Here is a 22,406-nt window from a genome sequence, read left to right on the forward strand (position 1 = left end):
TGTATTTTATCTCTGTGGTCTAAAGATGAATCTATTTAAGTTCAGAGAAGTTCATCAGTACGGAATTGGCTAGCAGATAACAAACTTTTCCTGCCACTACAACTTATAAGAACCATATACTAAGGCACAGAGGGAAGAATTATGATCTGTACTAATGAATTAAGTCCCCATATTGATGACATAATATATCACTGAAAAAATACATCATTATCATGTGCTACCAATTAAATATGCAATATAGTTTTAGTCAGAGAGTGTTCTCAGATACGTTCAGTCTTCCTAAATAATCTTTGTTTCTTGTGATTAAAGAGCTGTGTTTTAGAAACTTCAATAAATAAATCCTCAAGAAACAATGTCAGATGTATGAAAAAGAGAATAAAAATTATTTTTAAATGAGCAGGATGATTTCAGAAAGGCCTGGAAAGATTTACATAACTCCTGCTGAATAAAGTGAACAGAACCAAGAGAATATTGTACATAATAACAGCAACATTATGTGTTAATCATAACAAGTATGATAAACTTAGCTCTTTTCAGCAAGATACTGATTCAAGACAATTCCAATAGACTCAGGACAGAAAATGCCACCTGTATCCAGAGAGAGAACTATGGAGACTAAATGCAGATTGAAGCATACTATTTTCACCTTTTTAAAAAATTTGTTTGCTTTTTCTTTCTTGTGTTTTTCCCTCTTATTCTGATTTTCTCACAACTTGACTAATATGGAAATATGTTTAAAATGACTGTACATGTATGATCTTTTTCTGATTCTTGCTGTCTTGAGGAGGGAGGAAGTAAGAGGAATGGAGAAAAGAAAATTTGGAACACAAAATCTTACAAAAATGAATGCGGAAAACTGTCTTTACATGTAATTGGAAAAAAGAAAATACTATTAAAAATTATTTAAAATACTTTCCCCCAGGTTAAAGCAAATGATGGCAATTATAATTAGAATTGTACGGGACTAACACAGCCACAATAGAAGACCACAGGATTTGGTATCATACCTACCAACAATCAAAAGAACTAGGGCTGCAGCCAGAAATATCTTATCCAGCAAAATCATCTATAATACTGAATGAGAAAAAATGGACATTCAATGAACTTGCAGGTTTTCAGGACTTCTATCAACCAAACCCAAATTTAATAGAAAATTTAACAAAAACATAACATATAAGCCAATATAAAAGATCAATTTCAAGGAACTCAATGTGGACAAATTGCTTATGGGTTGGGTTTTTTTTTTTTAACCATGGGAAATGAATATCATATGTTTAAGATTGACATCAACAATAGGGCAGCTTAAAAGAAAAATTTAGAGTTAGAGCAGAGTTAAGATAAAAACCGGTAATTGTGTCATACAAATAAGGTGCAGAGAAGAATAGATACAGAGGTATTAGAGGGGGGAAGAGAGCTTGTAGTTTTGAAAACACTGGGAATGGGTTAAATAGGTAATTTATACCTACATATATACCATGAAGGGTATAGCACTCTCCAAAATCTATAAAGAATTAAAGAAGGAAGGATGGATAGAATGGGAAGCAAAGGATGTGGGAAGAAGACAAAAGAGGAATCCACGGGTGGAGGGAGGTTAAGTAATAGCAAGGCAAGTTAGGAGCAGAATTAAAGCAAGGAGTCAGCAGAGATAGGGAAGATATATGTGTGTCCTCTCAGATTGGCTTGGATGACAGGAAAAGATAGTGCTGAATGTTGGAGGGGATATGGGAAAACTGGGACACTGATACATTCTTAGTGGAATTGTGAATTCATCCAGCCATTCTGGAGAGCCCAAAAAGTTATCAAACTGTGCATACCCTTTGATCCAGCAGTGTTTCTACTGGGCTTATACCCCAAAGAGATACTAAAGAAAGGAAAGGGACCTGTATGTGCCAAAATGTTTGTGGCAGCCCTGTTTGTAGTGGCTAGAAGCTGGAAATTAAATGGATGCCCATCAACTGGAGATTGGCTGAGTAATTATAGTATATGAATATTATAGAATATTATTGTTCTGTGAGAAATGACCAGCAGGAGGATTTCAGAAAGACCTGGAGAGACTTACATGACCTGATGCTGAGTGAGATGAGCAGGACCAGGAGATCATTATATACTTCCACAACAATACTATATGAGGATCAATTCTGATGGACGTGGCCCTCTTCTACAATGAGATGAACCAAACCAGTTCCATTTGTTCAATAATGAAGAGAACTAGCTACACCCAGCGAAAGAACTCTGGGAAATGAGTGTGAATCACTACATAGCATTTCCAATCCCTCTATTTTTGTCCACCTGCATTTTTGATTTCCTTCATAGGTTTAGTGTACATTATTTCAAAGTCCAATTCTTCTTGTGCAGCAAAATAACTGTATGGATGTGTATACATATATTATATTTAACATATACTTTAACATATTTAACATGTATTGGTTTACGTCTACCTGCCATCTGGGGGAGGGGGTGGAGGGAAGGAGGGGAAAAGTTGGAACAAAAGGTTTTGCAAGAGTCAATGTTGAAAAAGTACGCATGCATATATCTTCTAAATAAAAAGCTATAATAAAAATATATATGTGTGTGTGTATTATGTATGGGTGTGTGTGTGTGTGTGTATATACATATATATGTATATGTATATCTATATATGTATACATAAATATATCCTTTTTAAAACTATAGCCTGCTTAGGGGTAGGCATGGGGATAAAAAGGAGAAAAAAGAATAAAGTAAAAAAGGTGAGCAGCAGAGAACAAAAGAATAATTTACAAGGAAATTTTTAAAAAAGACGGACACTCATGAATATGGTTTCTTCTGCTAATATATGTATGTTCCTGATCTGGTCATTTATTGTTATATATAGTGTTATATATCTCCCTGATGTTCAGCTGGGCACATGATAATGCTCTCTTTTGTGTTTTTTCCCCCATTGTGTTTTGTATTCCTTTTCTGTTTTTCTTTTTTCTTATTTTTTTTTTATAAAATAAATTTTTAAAAAATAAAGTAAATGATACCAATGTTCCTACCAAATTTGCAAAGTCTCTTCAACTTAATTCAACAGATTTATTGAATATTTATTATGTGCAGGTGGGCATTCTGAAATGGCTTCCCTCAGTTTATCTGCCGTTACTCCCATACCTATAGCATTTAATATCTCATTTAAACCTCACAATAACTTAGGGAGAAAAATTGCTAATATTGTCTGAATTTTAGAAATGAGACCACCAAGACCTAGACAGGCAATGTACTCAAAGTCATACAGCTATCAGTGACAAATACAAGATCAAAACCTAAGTAATTTGACTCTTGTACCCTTTCCATTGGGCCACATCACATTACCCCCTGCCACTGCTACCACCACCACAAAATGTTTAAAAGAAAAAAAACAAACACAACAAACAACTGTTTATCCAAAAGTCAAACAACAAGAAACTCAAATGATCAAAAAGGTCAGAGACAGTGATAACTGACATTCATAATAATGGCTCCTAATCTTATAATTCAACTGGAATTATTCTCTCCTAAGTTATTAATGATCTCTTGTAAAATCTAAAATCTTTTTCTTAATCTTCATTCTTCTTGATCTCTATGTTGTTTCCTCTTTTCTCCTTTGTATTCTCTTTAAATTTTCAGGATGCTGTTCCCTCTTCATTCTCTTGGCTATTCCATTCTTTATTCTACCTGATGACTGTTTCTTTTGCCACATCTTCATCCAGGACATGTCCACTAACTGTGGATGTCCCCTAAGGCTCAATTCTGGGCCATCTTCTCTTCTCCCTCTACACTGTTTCACTGGGTGATCAGCTCCCATGGTCTTGATTATCATCTCTACATGTGACCTTAAGATGGAATATTCCAGTCCAAACCTTTCTCCTTACCTCTAGCCTCACATCTCTAGCTGCCTTGTAGATAATTTGAACTAGATATTCCACAGCCTTCTAAAATTGAATTCATCTTTCTCCCCAAACCCTCTCTTTCCTATTGAGGGGACCGGGTCTTGTACTACATTTTTCATTCCCTTGCATCACCCTTATCCAATCAGTAGTCAAGTCATGCCATTTTTTACCTTTGTAACTGCCATCATCCTGGTGTAGGCCCTTGTCATCTCACACCAACACTACTGCAACTGCCTGATCACCAGCTTCCTTGCCTTAAGTCTCTCTTTACTCCAGTTCATCCTTTACTCAGCTGCAAACTGTTCTTTCTAAAATGCAGACCTGACTGTAGCATCTCTCTATCTTGTGACTTCCCATTTATCTTGGATCAAATACAAAATCTCCTGTTTGGTTTTCAAATCCTTCCATAACCTGGCCTCTTCCTACCCTTGATTCCCTTCCATATGCTCTTTGATCCAGTAAGATTGGCCTTGTTCCTGGCTATTCTAGGAAAGCTGATCTCCTGGTTATTCTGGGAAGATTGGGCTAGTTGTTCTAGGAAGATTGGCCTCCTGGGAGTTCCTTGCACAATACTCTGTCTCCCAGCTCTCAGACTTTCCCCTGGTTGTCCCCCATGACCGGAATATTATCCCTCCTCATCTCTACCTCTTTGCTTCCCTGGCTATCTTCAAGTCTTACATACTGGTAGAAACCTTTCTCAAGCTTTTCTCTGAATTTGTCCTCAATTTATCTTGTATGTATTTTGCTTCCACATAATTGTTATCTTCTTGTCTCCCCTAGTTCCTTGATAGAAATAATTTATTTTTGCCTTTCTTTGAATCCCTAACACTTAGCATAATGCCTTGATATAGCAGTTGTTTCAATAAATTTTAAATGTTTGACTGACCAAGAGGGATTAAAGAATTCTAAAGTTTCTTTTAAATTATAAAGATATTGAAAAATGCTTCAAAAATTTATAAATTTTATTCAGTCATTCCTCTAAAACAGCATAAACAGAATAGCCTAATTAATTATGAATTAATGAGTTATCAAGGTAGCCAAATAGAAAAGGATAAAGTATACATAGAAAACCTTGATTTAGCAAGGCTACTGATTCTATCTTACGCAATTTAGTTATTGACAGACTTTCTGAAATGGTATAGCAGTAGCTTGCCAAAGATTTCAGTGAAGCCAGAAGTTAGAGGTGGTGGTGAGACCAGTCATGCATTGGTTTCAGCAGCAACCAGCAGACCAGTAGAGCAGTTCAGGCCAAAAATTATCTGGCAGCATCAAGTGGAACAAAGTCTGATGAGGACCATGAGACCAAAATCAGCAGAAGTAAAGTGCCAGAGTATTGTGTATTCCCTCAATTTACTTACAGGGGCCCTGGGAGGGAATATTTTCCTAGATTCAAGGTACCTAAAATTCCTAAAACTAAAGCTCATGAGCCTCCATTGTCATATGACAATTAACCCAAAACATAGTAAGAAAAGTATTAACATAACATCTCTCCCATTAATCTAGAATGTACAAATATACCCAACATCAGTCAGGACAATAGACCCAAATAGAGGAAAGAGACGGTTTGGGGAAAAAGATGAGGTCAATTTTAGATATTCCCAGAGAATGTTCAAGGGGGACAGTAATGCCTCTAATGTTTCATGATTGCAAGTCCATATTAGTATCATTACTCTAAAGCAGATATGTGGAGGCATATGTATATAATTGGGGAGATCAAGACTTATGGACTGCTTGAATTCAGGAATTCTTAGTTGCAGTAAGCTACTAGGCTGCCTACAGAGGGATAAACCAACTCAGATCAGAAATGGGTCAGGTCAAAGTAATAAATAATGAGATCAGGCTTACAAGTAGCTTTTGTACCCCCAGCCTGGGCAAGCCAGGGAGATGGATGAAAGGAGAACAAAAACAACAAAGAGAAAGGAAAAAGAGAAAGAGAAAGGAGAGGTATCAGTTGGCTACTCTATGGCTGCATTCATCATCTCTGTGACTTCCCAGATAAAAACATCCTTCCCTAGACATTACATATTGTTTATTTCCAGTAAAATATAAGCTCCTTGCAAATGAGAATTATTCCTCTTTTGTATTTTTTACTACTAGAACTTAGTACAGAGCCTTGGTACATATTAAGTTTTCAATAAATTCTTTTTTCTTTCACTCACACAAAAAGATAATCTGGATAGAACACTGAAATAGAATGAAGGAGTGACTTGCCATTGGTGTAATATCAAATGGAAGAAAGTATCAAGTAGTTTTATGCTTCTGTTCTTTTGGGTAGTGAACAGCATGTCATACCATGAAATCCTAACTCAGCTCCAACCCACATTATTAGACAATTTTGGAGCATATAAATTTCTGGTGAGGAACAAACCTCACCTTTAAACGACACTTGACACCAAAGGGGATGTTTTGTTTAAGAAAAATATCTATAACTGAAAAAAATTAACTTTTTCTAAAGATAACAATTATGCCTCATCAGATAAATCTAGAAGCTGAATTTCTCACTACAGGGTCATATTGGTATATTTAACAGAAGCACTCAGAAATAAATCAGTTCCATATGCACATTTCATAGCTCTACTTATAAGCTAGTTTGTAATAAGCCTTATGAAATGGAAGAATGCATCATGTAGGCAAACCAAGTAAAAGTAAGGAAAATTTCCCTTTATATCATGTATAATACCCCAGCACTGCTAGAACCACTTTAAAAATATCTTTTTTTGATGGAAATTTTTCTGAAATGGATTATATACCAATCCTTTTTAGCTCTAAAAATTCCTAGATAGTTTCATTTATTTTATTTGCTGCCACTAGAGTATCCTCCTTTTCAAAATCCCACCTTTCCTCTTCTATATGTCACAATTTTTAATCAGCAATACAGTGTAATCTAGAAAGAATTAACCAAAGTTAACCAGAGAATTAAATTTATTAAATCAGTAATCTTAATTTTCTTTACAATCAAAAAATGCATAAGCTCTGACCCAAGAATAGGCTTATTCCTCTCCTGCAAGTTACTTTATAAACTTTGTAAGAACAATTTTTCAGGCCTATTCAGAGAGCCCTTTTCAATTACACAAACATTTATTATTTACTATGCACAAAAGATTGTGCTAAGCATTTACAATAGGAACTAGCTGTGTGACTTCACTGGGAAAGGGAAGTCCTGGGTAAGAAAATTGCCTCTACCAATTCAGACTGAAATCTTCGTGAAACTGTAGTATCAGAGAGTTGCCTAGAGTACAGACATTAAATTCAGATACAAGTGGAGGCTACTAAACTGGATCGCTGCAGATTACATACTGCCTTAGTTGTGTTCTTATTTATTTTGCTAAATACTTCCCAATTACATTTGAGTTTGGTTTGGAAGCACTCAGGAATATTTCCTGTGCTATTACAACTACAGACAAAAGTAAAAAAAAAGTAATTTGAGGAAGAGATAGCCAGGGAAGAAGGTGGAAAAGGTGAGCATCAGAAAGGTTTTTGAGAAGAAGTGACATGAGAACTAAGCTTTGGAGAAAGGTAAGGATTCTAAGAGGTGAAGAAGATAAGGGAGGAGTGTATTTCAAGTCTAGTGGCTAGCTTGATGAATGCAGTGTGGTGGGAAATACATAATGATTTCAGAGGCATCTAGAAAGTCTGGTTGGCTGTCAAATAGACTTTGTGAAAGGGAGTAATGTAAGAAAAGCAAGAAAGAAAAGTCACTTCATTAGTACTTTCTTTCTCTCTGATTGGAAGGCAAAACACTGCACTCTAAAACCTCTATTTAAGGAAGGAGGCCTAAGCCAATCATCTCTTCAATCCTGTATCCCTAATCCACTTACCCTCCATGTATTTGTATCCTTAGCAATCAGCACATTGCCTGGCACATAGTAGACCCTTAATAAAGATTTACTTAATTGAAAATTGAGGAATTAGGAAAGACCTAATAAAAGAGAAAAAATAAAAGAGTTCCTGAAGTGGGCCTTGAAGGAAAAGAAGGGATTTGGAGGAGAATCTACACCTCCAAGGGAGGAATTCATTGAATGCACAGAACTGGGAGAAATAAAGAAGCAGTGAGAAGATAAAGGAATTAGAATAGGTAATGAGAAAACCAAATTATCAGTCTTTGCAGATGATATGATGGTATACTTAGAGAACCCCAGAGAATCAACTAAAAAGCTATTAGAAATAATCCACAATTTTAGCAAAGTTGCAGGATATAAAATAAATCCACATAAATCATTAGCATATTTATACATCACTAACAAAATCCAGCAACAAGAGATACAACGAAACATTCCATTTAAAATAACTGTTGATAGTATAAAATATTTGGGAATCTATCTGCCAAGGGAAAGTCAGGAACTATATGAACAAAACTACAAAACACTTTCCACACAAATAAAGTCAGATCTAAACAAATGGAAAAATATCAAGGGCTCTTGGATAGGTCGAGCGAATATAATAAAGACGACAATACTAAACTAATCTATTTATTTAGTGATATACCAATCAAACTCCCAAGAAACTATTTTACTGACCTAGAAAATAATCACAACAAAATTCAACGGTCAGAAGAAAAGGTCAAGAATTTCAAGGGAACGAATGAAAATAAAAATCACAGGAAGATGACCTAATTGTACCAGACCTAAAAGTACATTATAAAGCAGTGGTCATCAAAACCATTTGGTACTGACTAAGAAATGGAGAAGTTGATCAGTGGAATAGGTTAGGTTTGCAGAACAAAATAATCTATTTCTATAGCAATCTAGTGTTTGACAAACTCAAAGACCCCAGCTTTTATGATAAGAATTCACTATTTGACAAAAACTGCTGGGAATATTGGAAAATAGCCTGGCAGAAACTAGGCATTGACCCATACCTAACACCATATATCAAGGTAAAGTCAAAATGGGTTCATGATCTAGGCATAAAGAATGAGATTATAAGTAAATTAAAAGAACATAGGATAGTTTATTTCTCAGCCTTGTGGAAGGAGGAAGGAATTTGTGACAAAAGAAGAACTAAAGAATATTACTGATAACAAAATAGAAAATTTTTATTATATTAAAAAAGTTTTTATACAAACAAAAACTAATGCAGACAAGATTAGAAGGGAAGCAATAAACTGGGAAAACATTTTTACATCATCCAAAGGATGTAACTGAATGGATGCCCATCAATTGGAGAATGGCTGAATAAATTATGGTATATGAATGTTACAGAATATTATTGTTCTGTAAGAAACGACCACCAGGATGATTTCAGAAAGGCCTGGAGAGACTTACATGAATTGATGCTAAGTGAAATGACCAGAACTAGGAGATCATTATACAAGGAAACAACAAGACTGTAGGATGGTTAATTCTGATGGATGTGGCTCTCTTCAACAATGAGAGGATTCAAACTAGTTCCAGTTGTTCAGTGATGAAGAGAGCCATCTATATTCAGAGAGAGGTCTTTGGCAACTGAGTGTGGACCACAACATAGCATTTTCACTCTTTCTGTTGTTGTTTGCTTTTGTTTTCCTTCTCAGATTTTTTTTTCTTTCTAGATCTGATTTTTCTTGTGCATCAAGTATAAATATGTGTACATATATTGGATTTAATATATATTTTAACATATTTAACATGTATTGGACGACCTGCCATCTAGGGAGAGTGTGGGAGGAAGGAGGGGAAAATTTGGAACAGAAGATTCTGCAAGGGTCAATGTTGAAAAAATTACCCATGCATATGTTCTGTAAATAAAAAGCTATAATTAAAAAATTAAAAATTAAAAAAAGAAGCAATGAGAAGATAAGAAGGCCAATTTACCTGATGCATAAAACTCATGAAAGAGAATTATACAAAAAAGAACTAGGACGGTAGATGAGAATTAGACTGCAGAGAACTGTGAATGCCAGGACAATAAATTTCTCAGTCCCAGCTTGAAGTTAAAAAGCCACTAAAACATACCTCCTTACTATGGCCCAACCCCAATAGCAAAAAAAGATTCAAATTGCTGGGTTAGCAGTAACAATTGCAGTGACTCTTTACTATAAAGCCTAATTCAAGGTTTTAACAAACTTATGTGAAATACCTATACTGTCATTTGTTTTCTCATACATAAAGTAATCATAATTATTAGAACCGACCTACCATCAAGGGTTTCTTCAAGAATTAAATGAAATACCACATTTTTAACCCTTTGCAAACTTCAGAGTGCAACAGAAATGAAGGTAGTTGTTGTTGCTATTGCAGTGTTCAGAAAGAAGTCTGTGCTATAATCGTGAATAGATAAAAAATTTAGATAACACTGTTTCTGCCTCCATGGAGCTTATAGGGACATCTGTAAGTTAGCAACCTACCAAATTGGAGGGATGTGTGTATATGTGTCTATGCATGTATGTGTACTCACACACATACATGTAAAGGAACAATGCACAGGCTAGGTCTATAGCTCAAATGTACACTGGAAGTATTGTCTTTTATGGTGCTTTATGTTCCAGCTTCTTAAATTGTGGTTCTCAACCTCATATGAGGTCTCATAACGGAATGTGGCCATTGTGAAATTATGGTTTAATATCAGTAAATGTTTGATTTGTATAATTATTTTATATACTTATATGCCTGGGATCACACAAAAAATTTTTTGGAGAAAAAGTTTAAGAAGCCCTGCCCTAAGTTGTCAATAAGTATCTGCTAATGATATCTTTTGTTTATATGTTTTGGTGAAAATCTCCAGCTTTTTAGGACTTCACTGGTAGAGGGGAACACACAGCCCCTATTTCCTCAGGCTTGTTCCAAATGCAGAAGAATCTATAATTGCTTGCACAGCATTAAGCCTTATTCCTATCAACACTAACTGCCTCCTGTAATATCAATCTATACCTTTACATGACTTAATTCAAGCAGGCAATAACACTTAATGAATAAACAGCAAAATTCCATTGCTGAGAATTTCAAAAGAAATGTTTAATATTTTGGAGCTCACAACTCAAGTGGGGAAACAGAATATACATAAGAGAAAAACAAATGAGTATTTATTATTTAGTATTATTTATGAGTATTTCATAAAGAAAAATATAAAGAGAAGTCCATAAGGAGAAAAAAATGATCCTCCCAATCTAGATAATTCTTTAAGATACCCACCCAAAGCCTGACTTAAGATTAATTTCACCCCCCTCTCAGGTTCCCATCATCCTGCAAAATAATGAACAAGGTAAAAAAAAAATGTTCATATATTTATATGTTCTCTTTATAGTTCATCAGAAGTTAAGTAAAAATGTAGCATGCCTTGAAAAAGTGGTATATAAATGAGATATCTCTGATTTAAACCCAACTAGAAAACAAAATGGGATAAAATAAAAATACATATTAATTTTCACTCCTAATGTGTGACAAGCTATTAATGAAGGCTACTAATTACTGACAAAAATGTGGTTTCGCTATTCTAATGAAAAATCACTTCTACAGGTTTTTAAATCATTACATTTTACATAAAATGTACATTACAAAAACATATTTTACATGTTATTGTTGTTGTTTGAGTCATTTGTGTCTGCTCCATCATGACCTCATTTGGAATTTTCTTGGCAAGAATGCTCTGCCATTTTTTTTCCTCCAACTCATTTTATAAATGAGGAAACTTAGATAAACAGAATTAAGTGACTTATCCTGGATCACCCAGCTAATGAACAGAGGAAGATGAGTCTTCCTGAACTGGCACTCTATTTACTGTGCCACCTAGCTGCTCCAAAGAAATGTATATGAATTTATTTAAACACCACTCACTTGGGCAGGTTCTTCAATGTACAGAAATGAGAGGAAAAGATTATTAATAGAATATTTATAGCAAATAAAATATATAAGACCTTATATAGCTTACCTGAAGATCGTTCACTTTTGGAAATGGGATCCCTATAGTTATGACAGCACGAGCATTCTCATCTGAGAAATCCAGTCCCTCACTCACTTTACCTCGGCAAACTGCTATAAGAAGGGCACCATCTTAAAGCAAAAGAGAATAAATATTTAAAAGAAATATCTGTGAGAATTTTTCAAATTCTCAAATATTCTTGAATATATAATATATATCTTATATTTTATATAATATGTTATATAAGATTATATTCTTATATATTATATATTGCATATTATATAATATATAAGAATGTATATTCTTATATATAAGAATTTTTCATTCTTATAACTTCTAAAACCAGTTCTATTTATAATTAGAATACAGAAAAAAATTTTAAAGTAAAATAACAGATTATTATAACACAGTATTGTAGAGTTTTAAAGTATTTAAAGTAATCTGTCTTTAAAAAACTTGTAGAACAGCTCTGCCTGGACCTATTTAACAAGTTATTAATTCTGGGGAGAAGGAGGGAAGGAAAATGGACAAAAATAGAGTGACTCCATGACTATTTTCTTGAAAAATCTAAGCAATGCACAAGAACAATCTCAGAAAGGACAAATGAGCATAGTAACTACCTTAGCCAACTGTCACCCTATTTGCCAAGTGAAGTGCTACAATAGCCAAAGGCAATCCTGGCTTAAGAGTAGAAGATGATCAGATTTTTGAAGCAGTTCTACCTCGTTACTCTATTTGGATGGATTTGTGGATTCACTGACCTATGTATTATCTCTGGATTAGATTGGACAGGAAATCAACATCACAGGAAACTTTCCTGATTACCTAAAAGTCTGCTGTTGAGATTTCCTGGTGTATCATCTCAAGAGTAGCCATTGTCCTTTGAATTCCACTCCTGTCCTGCTGGACTTTGTATCTTGCTACAGTAGCCTAGTCTCCTGCCCTCATCTCCTGGATTGTGCCCCTTCCTCTGACTGGTCATTTCTCCCAGAACCTTCATTTTAAGAAAGGAATTCAGACCAGCTATGTCTTCATTCCTCCCTGAATTCCATTCCTGAATCTCTCTATTTTATGTGTGTGTGTGTGTGTGTGTGTGTGTGACAAAATATATACAGCATTTGTATACTATACATATAAATACTTTCTCTCCCTCTATCGTTTCTATATTCTTAAGTTGTGAATTTTCCCTTTAAAATGCATGTTCCTTTGCCCAAAAAGTTATCAAACTGTGCATACCCTTTGATCCAGCAGTGTTTCTACTGGGCTTATATCCCAAAGAGATCTTAAAGGAGGGAAAGGGACCCACATGTACAAAAATGTTTGTGGCAGCCCTGTTTGTAGTGGCCAGAAACTGGAAACTGAGTAGATGCCCATCAATTGGAGAATAGCTGAATAAATTGTGGTATATGAATATTATGAAATATTATTGTTCTGTAAAAAATGACCAGCAGGATGATTTCAGAGAGGCCTGGAGAGACTTACATGAACTGATGCTGAGTGAAATGTGTAGAAACAAGAGAACATCATATATGGCAACAAGATTATGTCATGATCAGTTTCTGGTGGACTTGGCTCTTTTCAACAATGAGATGATTCAGGCCAATTCCAATCGACTTGTCATGGAGAGAGCCATCTGCATCCAGAGAGAGGACTATAGGACTGAATGTGGATCACAACATAGTATTTTCACCTTTTTTGTTGTTTGCTTGCTTTTTATTTTCTTTCTTGTTTACTTCCCTTTTTTATTTGATTTTTCTTGTGCAGCGTGACAATTGTGGAAATATGTATAGAAAAATTGTACATGTTTAACATATATAATTACTTGCTTTCTAGGGGAGGGTAGAAGGAAAGGAGGGAAAAATATTTGGAACACAATGTTTTGCTAGAGTGAATATTGAAAACTATCTTTGTACATATTTTTAAAATAAAAAGCTATTGTTAAAAAATAAACAACTCCCCCCAAATAAATAAAATAAAAATCCTGTTTCCCGAGGATAAGGATTGTTTTTCTTTCTGCTTTTATTTGTCTTCCCAGGACTTAGCAAAGTACCTAGCATGTTATAAATGCTTGTTGATTTAATAAATGTTTGTTTTTGTTGACTGCCAGTGGAATTATTTGGGCATGTTTGGGCTTTTATCTTATAACCAACCTATTTTTTTTCCCCATTTATACAATTCCCAGATATCTTTTACATTTTTTTTTTCTTGGTGTGGAATTCCTTGTTAAAATGCTGCATACTACTCTTACCCAACAGAAACCTCTATTTTTTTTTTTAATGACCTGTTGTTTTACTTCTTCTATAGAATTCCATATAGCCACACCAGATTATCAGGAGAATACTGATATTTTTTAAATGATCCTTTATTTCAGTCTGGGGTCAGTGAATGCACTTCACTGTTCCTCCAATGTAATAAAGCATGTTCTCATATATAAATATAAGAACAAACTTCCTGTCAGAATTATCCAAAATGGAATGAGTTAGTTTGGGAAATTACAGGTATATTACCTCCCCTCAGAGGAGGTTTTTAAGCAAGATTAGATGACCACAAGTTGGAAATGTTGTGAAATCTAATGTTATTTAGATTTGGGTTGGATTTGATAAACCTCTGAAGTCCTTTCCAACTATGAGACTGTGATTTTCATCCAATTCTGGGCCTAGTTCACTGTCTATTATAATGCATAAAATTAATGTGCTGACAGATCAGCTCTATGGGACCATCTATTCTATGTTATATCACAGTATGGAAAACATATATTTTTCACCTACTTCATCTCTTTTTGTGTGGAATGTTAGGACAATTTTCTGAGGCATTAGTGATCTCATGTAGTACGTGTTATAATGTTCTAAAGTTTTATGAAAATAAGAAAAGAGAAAAGATGGGCTTTTGTAGATGATTTACTGTAGTAGAACACATTTTTATAATCATTCAATTTACAGAGGGACGAGAAAATAAAAAATCCAATTTATCGACATGAATATAAAATAAAGTCTTAAAGGCTTTACTTATAAAAATTATTTCCTACATGAATATCAAAATCATACAATACTTTAGATCAATTTTGTCATACAAAGTTCAATGATAGTTGAGATTGTAGAAATAGTTTTCATTAATGATTTCCTGAGCACTGACACTGAGTGAAATGTTAAACATGGAAACATATGTTCCAATAAGAAGTTCATCAATATTATAAAAAATATCTTATGTTAAAGTCAAGGCAAAGGATTCTGCATTGATGGCAAGGTTTTCTAAACACTTCTAAACATAGATGTTATATTAATTGCATAAAATTTTAAAATGCCATAAACTCTGTTTTGTGAAATTCATAACAATGCAAAAAAGATTGGTATGATCACAAACATAGGAAATACAAAAAGCATAAAAAACCACTCATTGCTCAAACTGACATTAACTAAATGAACAAATTTCAAATTAGCTCATCATTGCTTGCTTCTACATAAGCCCCATCTCCTTCAAATTATCACAAAAATGCTATATATGGTTATGAGTCAAGGAACATCATGATCCAGGAAGAATTAAAATTCCAAGTAACACAAAAGACAATGGAAAAAAGCCTTCAGAATTTTTAATCAATGAATATTATGCTACACAAAAGTGGCATAAAGACATCATCAAGGATAGTGTTTAATCAAAAAACAAAATAGGCTTGATACATAGCAAAACTGAGAGGTAACAAATGAATAGTAAGAAATACTAAAGAACAGGAAGACTTTCAGAGTTTTGATGAGCCCTCTTTTTCTGTGTAAAATATTTCCAAATTGGTCATTTTTGTACAGGATTACCCAAATAAAAGAAAAAAAAATGAAAGAAGGAATGTGAAAAATAGTATGCTCCAGTATTCACTATCAGTTCTTTATCTGGAGGCAGATAATATGCTTCATTATTAGTCCTTTGGGATTATTTTGGGTCATTGTTGAGAATAGCTAAGTTACTCACAGTTCTTCATCAAACAATATAGCTGTTACTATGTATATGTTCTCCTGGTTCTGTTCACTATATAGCAGTCATATAAGTCTGGTTCTCTGAAATCACCCTACTTGTCACTTTTTATGGCACAATAATATTCAATTACAATCATAACAGAGCTTGTATAGTTATTCCCCAATTGATGGGCATCTCTTCTACTTGATGTACTCTTTACTGTGGAACTATGATAAAACATTGATAATAACTGCAGGGAACAAGAAGATGTCACAAGTTTGTGATCTGTAGCAGTGGAGGGAATATTCATATTGATGAAATCACAGATCCATTAAATTATCAAGTCTTCAAAGAAACTCAGCTGGAAGAAAGATTACAACTACAAAAAAATGGTGTACATATTCACACATCAAGTCTCTTGTATGACATGCAAAATGAAACAATATTGTAAGAGCAATCTTTAGCCTGAATTAATTGTAATTTTGACTAAGCAATCAAAATTAAAATTATAATCACTACTTTTACTACTATATTAGTTCCCTGAACAATTTAAAATAGCTTTAATTCAGTGTCCTTAATTTTCTATAACTTCCACATCAAATACATAAGTAGCATTGTAAAAGAAATCAACCAGTTAAAGATTTTGTCATGGTATATATGTAGATACATTTCTTTGTTTCTTTTGGGTGGTGGTGGTGATAGTGAATCCCAGATTTCTGATTTCATTAATATAAGAAATATCTCATATAGAAATTCCTTTTTACCAATGCAATAGGCATAATTAGAATGGATAAGCAGAACTTGAATCCAAGTCTTTCTTTCTCCAAGGCTAATGCTTTAGGCCACACCACCTCTTATTATGTGGCATTATTCATAGGATATTACTATCAGACTACTTATAGTTTGTTTACATGAATTATCTATATTAGGGAGTGCATTCTTCAATTCCGTTTTTGAACAAGAATTACATAGAACAAGAAGGTGGGGTCCATAACTTTATCAGAAATCAGAACTTGTGGTCAATAAAGAAAAGGAAATCTAAATTTATTAAAATATACATATGATAGAATTTATATGAGGCAATGCCAAATGAAACCATTCACCTAGGCCAAGAGATAAAATTTGAATACATACAAGACATTCAAATATACAACACAAAATAAATACTGACAGCATGAATCTTTATGATTTTTATCAATATTTTATCAATAGCATTTATAAATTTCATCAATGACAATATTAATTCAGTGGTCAAGAAATATATGTACCTCGGTCTCCTTTACACTTGATTGCATCATAGTACACTTGTAACACTTCATCAAATACAACTTTCTCTCCCCTTTGTGGTTCCGTAATGACTGTTTTCACTAGCTCAAGGTTATGCCATAAACCAGTATGTATCCAACGTTCTTTTAATTTGTCCAGTAACTAAAGAGGGAAAATAAAGAGGAAAAAAACATAAATTTAGATAACTAAATAAATTGCTCTCTTCTTCCCATTGGTACATTTACAATGTAAAACACAAGAAGTAGAAATCTAACTTAAGGAATTAGGCTATCAAAATGGCAAAATAAGGACATGAAATTTCTTCTAGTTAGTGGAAGTGAGGTAATTTCAATAAATTCTGGTCTTCTTAAATGGCAAATATTCCAGTAGAATATATACTCCTTCCTGGGAAAAGCTGCCTGCTTTCAGTACCTAGTGCTTATTACATAATACTAATGGTAACTAACTGAAATGACCATATTAGGAAGTATTGACAGAGAATCAGATCTTGAAATTCACTGTTATATTTTAGTACTATTTAAAATTTGAACACTGGCCTTTTCTGGGGGAATGGCTTATTAACTTATTCAGATCATGCTTTAGTTTGGAAAACTTGCTGTCTCTTTCTTTGTTCTTCCGTTTCTTTTTGAGAGAGAAGATGGGGGGTGGGGGTTGATGAGGGGATAGAAGAGGAATTCCATATTGCCCAAACATACAAGTTTGGGAGTTGTACCATCTCTAAACTCTTAACCCAAATATCACTTCAAAACCCCTAAGCTGAAACTCAAGACCATTCCTAAACTCATAAATTCTATCTGAAATACTTTCATCTGCATCCTAAAAATCTACATATTCCTTAAAAACAACACCAGAAAAATGATATAATGCTTGAAGGTTAGTTATATTTCCATTGAGCACCTTTTCTCTCCTTTTTCAGGAGCCTTAATAAAATAAAATAAATACCACTCAGTTCATTTCACATGAGTTAAATTAGAAATTCTTAACTTGGGGTCCAAAAACTTGTGTTTTAAATATATATATATAGTTTGGTCCTCCAATTCAATATAATTAGTTTCCTTTATAATCATGTTTTGTTTTATATATTTAAAAACATTTATTTTGAAAAGAAATCCAAAGGTTTCTTTAGACTGTTGTTAAAGAAGTCCATTACATAAAATGGTTAAGAACCCTTATTAAATAATAAAAGTATTATTTTGGAATAAGAAGCTGGAATAACAAGTAGGATTTTAATAGTTTTAATAGTCAAAAGCAATTTCAGTTTTTATTTCAATGCTTAGGTACTTTAGAAATCAAATAAATTTGTATGGTTTCTAGCATTGATTGCTGCTAGCAATTTGTCTAAGCTTTGACATGAATTAATTTATGCTATTAGGTATACATATACATACACACACATACATATGCGCATCTGGGAGAAAAAGAAAGCCAAAAAAGCATTATCATTTTTTGCATTTTCTTTTCTCAATAGCAGAAGCTGTACAACACATCCTATTGGAAAGTAGCTTGAATCGTTTTTTTCCAAACCTTTCAATAATATCACAAGATACTCTATATGCTCTGTCAAATCTAACAAGGTATTAATACAAAACTCTCCTAACTAAAAATTTATATCATCATTCCTAATCACCTATTATTTATACTTAAAAAGCAATCAAATTTGAGTATTTTCAGAATTCCTATTACTAATTATTAAAATGAAAGCAAATTTGCATACTAATGAATGGACATGCTTGTTGGTTTTTACATAAAGAATTAAATCTTGGTAGAATATCTGATATCTTTTACTGTTGCAAATTTTTCAAGACCCCCACATTCAGTTACGTTGATCCCATATAGGATCATGACTCACAGTTTAAAAAGCTTTAAACTAGAGTATAGCCTTGGACAATAAAACGGTTGCTATCTATGCTACACAACTGATGTACTTAAAAGAATGAGTTTTGTCCTGACAAATTATTATGTGCATATATTTTAATTTTTCAGATTTTGAACAAGTTAAACATAATGTCTTAGAGGTATCTTTTTTTTTGAGGTATCTATTTTTAAAGGCTAAAAATCTTATATTAAAAAACTGTGTCTATAGGTAGGTTTTTATGTTTATGTCTTATGTCTCAGAATCTCTTAATGTTTGGCCAGAGGGAAAAAGAGGGAGATAAGGGTAAAAAGAGGTCATTTTTTCACTCTTTTATCACCCTTTCCCTGCCTCCAAAGGTTTTGTCCTCAAACCCGCTATTTATAAAGAGAGAAGAGGAGAAAAAGGCAGTGACTTTTCAATGTGCTACTTTAATCTCTCTTGCTTCAGTGACAAGGCAAAGAGTTCTACCTTTGTTCAATGTATTTCATCCCAAGGCTATTTGTCTGGTTCTCCCAATATCTCCAGTACAAGAGAACTGAGAAGTTTAATTGCTGCAATCACATTTGGGTAGCACTAGCTGTGTGATAGGAGCTTCTTTTGAGAAATACAATGATCAAACAAAATAGAGCAAAGGGGTAAGGAGTGCCTTTTACTTGATCTCCTGAATGATTCCTTCACCTAAGAGCCTTTGCCCAGAACCTGATCTCTTGTTTTTGTATTACAGTTCAGTGGGAAAATACCAGTCTCCTCATAAAAAATTAAAATGAGGAAAGCTTGGATAAAATTGCATAGCATAATAAGGGAGGATTGTCCCTGATGAGCTTCTTCTAAATGTAGCCATATATAACTTGAAAATTTAACTGGTTAGTTAACTATTACATTGATAAATTTTAGAGTTCTGTAGGTAAGAGCATTTCTCTGGGAGTAGAGAGATTTAATGAACTAGTAGAACACTATTTAGCTAGGATGCCTAATATGGATAAATCTACCTTCAGTCTTAAAAGGACTTCATCTCTATCTTTTCATGAGCTTTGAACTGTACACAGATTTTTTTCCTTTTTTTTTTTTTTGTTATTGTAGACATTCCCTCCCCCTTTTCTTTCTCTCCCCCTCTGTCCGTCTCTGTCTCTCTGTGTGTGTCTCTGTCTCCTGAAGTTATGATTAATCGATCAATTTTGTTATTTAAGAAACAGAGTAGCAAAATAGAGAGCTGGACTCATGGAAAGGAGACTTAGATTAAAGTACAGTCTCTGATACATTCTGGCCATGTGATCCTGGACAACTACCTTAATCTCTCAGTGCAATTCTTTATGGCTCTAAGCTACTGAGAAGGGGCTGCTTTGCCTTGGTAGAGGGAGTGTTCTATATCAAAGGAAGCATAAAATCAGCCACCATTCTTATTCCTTATTGTAGTCATCCTGTAAATTGTTTTCCTGGTCCTACTTTGCTTGACATCAGTTCATACAAGTATTGCCAAGTTTCTATGTATTCTTCATATTCATCATTTGTTATAACACAATTATATTCCATTATATTCATGTTAGTTTGTTCACATACTCCCCAAAGGATGGGCAATCATTTTACTTCCAATTCTCTTAAAATTATATAGCTTCATAAGAAAATATGCTCCAAGTCATTATTAATGAGAGAAATGCAAATTAAGACAACTCTGCGATACCACTCCACACCTGTCAGATTGGCTAGAATGATAGGGAAAGATAATGCGGAATGTTGGAGGGGATGTGGGAAAACAGGGACACTGATACATTGTTGGTGGAATTGTGAACGAATCCAACCATTCTGGAGAGCAATCTGGAATTATGCCCAAAAAGTTATCAAACTGTGCATATCCTTTGATCCAGCAGTGTTTCTGCTGGGCTTATACCCCAAAGAGATACTAAAGAAGGGAAAGGGATCTGTATGTGCCAAAATGTTTGTGGCAGCCCTGTTTGTAGTGGCTAGAAGCTGGAAAATGAAAGGATGTCCATCAATTGGAGAATGGCTGGGTAAATTGTGGTATATGAATATTATGGAATATTATTGTTCTGTAAGAAATGACCAGCAGGATGAATACAAAGAGGCTTAAAGAGACTTACATGAATTGATGCTAAGTGAAATGAGCAGAACCAGGAGATCATTATATGATCTCAACAATGAAACTGTATGAGGATGTATTCTGATGGAAGTGGATCTCTTTGATAAAGAGAGCTAATTCAGTTTCAATTGATCGAAGATGGACAGAAGCAGCTACACCCAAAGAAATAACACTGGGAAATGAATATAAACTGCTTGCATCTTTGTTTTTCTTCCTGGGTTATTTATACCTTCTGAATTCAATTCTCCCTGTGCAACAAGAAAACTGTTCGGTTCTGCACACATATATTATATCTAGGATATACTGTAACCTATTCAACATGTAAAGGACTGCTTGCCATTTGAGGGAAGGGGTGGAGGGAGGAAGGGGAAAAATCAGAACAGAAGTGAATGCAAGGGATAATGCTGTAAAAAAATTACCCTAGCATGGGTTCTATCAATAAAAAGTTATTTAAAAAAAAAAGAAATATATTCCATAAGACAGAAGCTCTAATTTATTCAAAAACTATTTTTTACAAAGTACTTTCACAGTCTTAGAGCTGGTTATCATCACAGTTATAGCTTAGTAGTGATCAAAATTATTTTCTTCAATGAAAAGTGCTCAGAAGAAATGTTTACTGACTGATCTTTTTTCTTCCATATTTTCCTCAATAGTTCAAGGAATATTCTTGATCTGATTATTTTCTATAGAACTGAAGTAGAATACCAAGATAAGATCAAAATGGGTCCATGACCTAAGCATAAAGAACGAGATTATAAATAAATTAGAGGAACATAGGATAGTTTATCTCTCAGACTTGTGGAGGAGAAAGAAATTTGTGACCAAAGATGAACTAGAGACCATTACTGATCACAAAATAGAAAATTTTGATTACATCAAATTAAAAAGCCTTTGTACAAATAAAACTAATGTAAACAAGATTAGAAGGGAAGCAACAAACTGGGAAAACATCTTCACAGTTAAAGGTTCTGATAAAGGCCTCATTTCCAAAATATATAGAGAACTGACTCAAATTTATAAGAAATCAAGCCATTCTCCAATTGATAAATGGTCAAAGGATATGAACAGACAATTTTCAGAGGATGAAATTGAAACTATTACCACTCATATGAAAGTGTTCCAAATCATTATTGATCAGAGAAAGGCAAATTAAGACAACTCTGAGATACCACTATACACCTGTCAGATTGGCTAAGATGACAGGAAAAAATAATGATGAATGTTGGAGGGGATGCGGGAAAACTGGGACACTGATGCATTGTTGGTGGAGTTGTGAACGAATCCAACCATTCTGGAGAGAAATCTGGAATTATGTCCAAAAAGTTATCAAATTGTGCATACCCTTTGACCCAGCAGTGTTTCTACTGGGCTAATATCCCAAAGAAATACTAAAGAAGGGAAAGGGACCTGTATGTGCCAAAATGTTTGTGGCAGCCCTGTTTGTAGTGGCTAGAAACTGGAAATTGAATGGATGCCCATCAATTGGAGAATGGCTGGGTAAATT

General features: G+C 33.9%; 1 protein-coding gene across 1 annotated transcript in view; it reads right to left on the reverse strand.

The window, feature by feature from the left end:
- Nucleotides 1–22,406, reverse strand: part of BRIP1 (BRCA1 interacting helicase 1) — a 218,165-nt gene that overhangs the window by 35,305 nt on the left and 160,454 nt on the right. The window contains exons 15-16 of the mRNA XM_051994115.1: nt 16,934–17,093; nt 11,733–11,854 (exon numbers count right to left, since the gene is read on the reverse strand). Coding sequence (XP_051850075.1) covers nt 11,733–11,854; nt 16,934–17,093 — 282 coding nt within the window. The remainder of the gene's footprint in view (nt 1–11,732; nt 11,855–16,933; nt 17,094–22,406) is intronic.

This window comes from Antechinus flavipes, chromosome 4, assembly GCF_016432865.1.
Source record: "Antechinus flavipes isolate AdamAnt ecotype Samford, QLD, Australia chromosome 4, AdamAnt_v2, whole genome shotgun sequence".
Taxonomy (NCBI): Eukaryota; Metazoa; Chordata; class Mammalia; order Dasyuromorphia; family Dasyuridae; genus Antechinus; species Antechinus flavipes.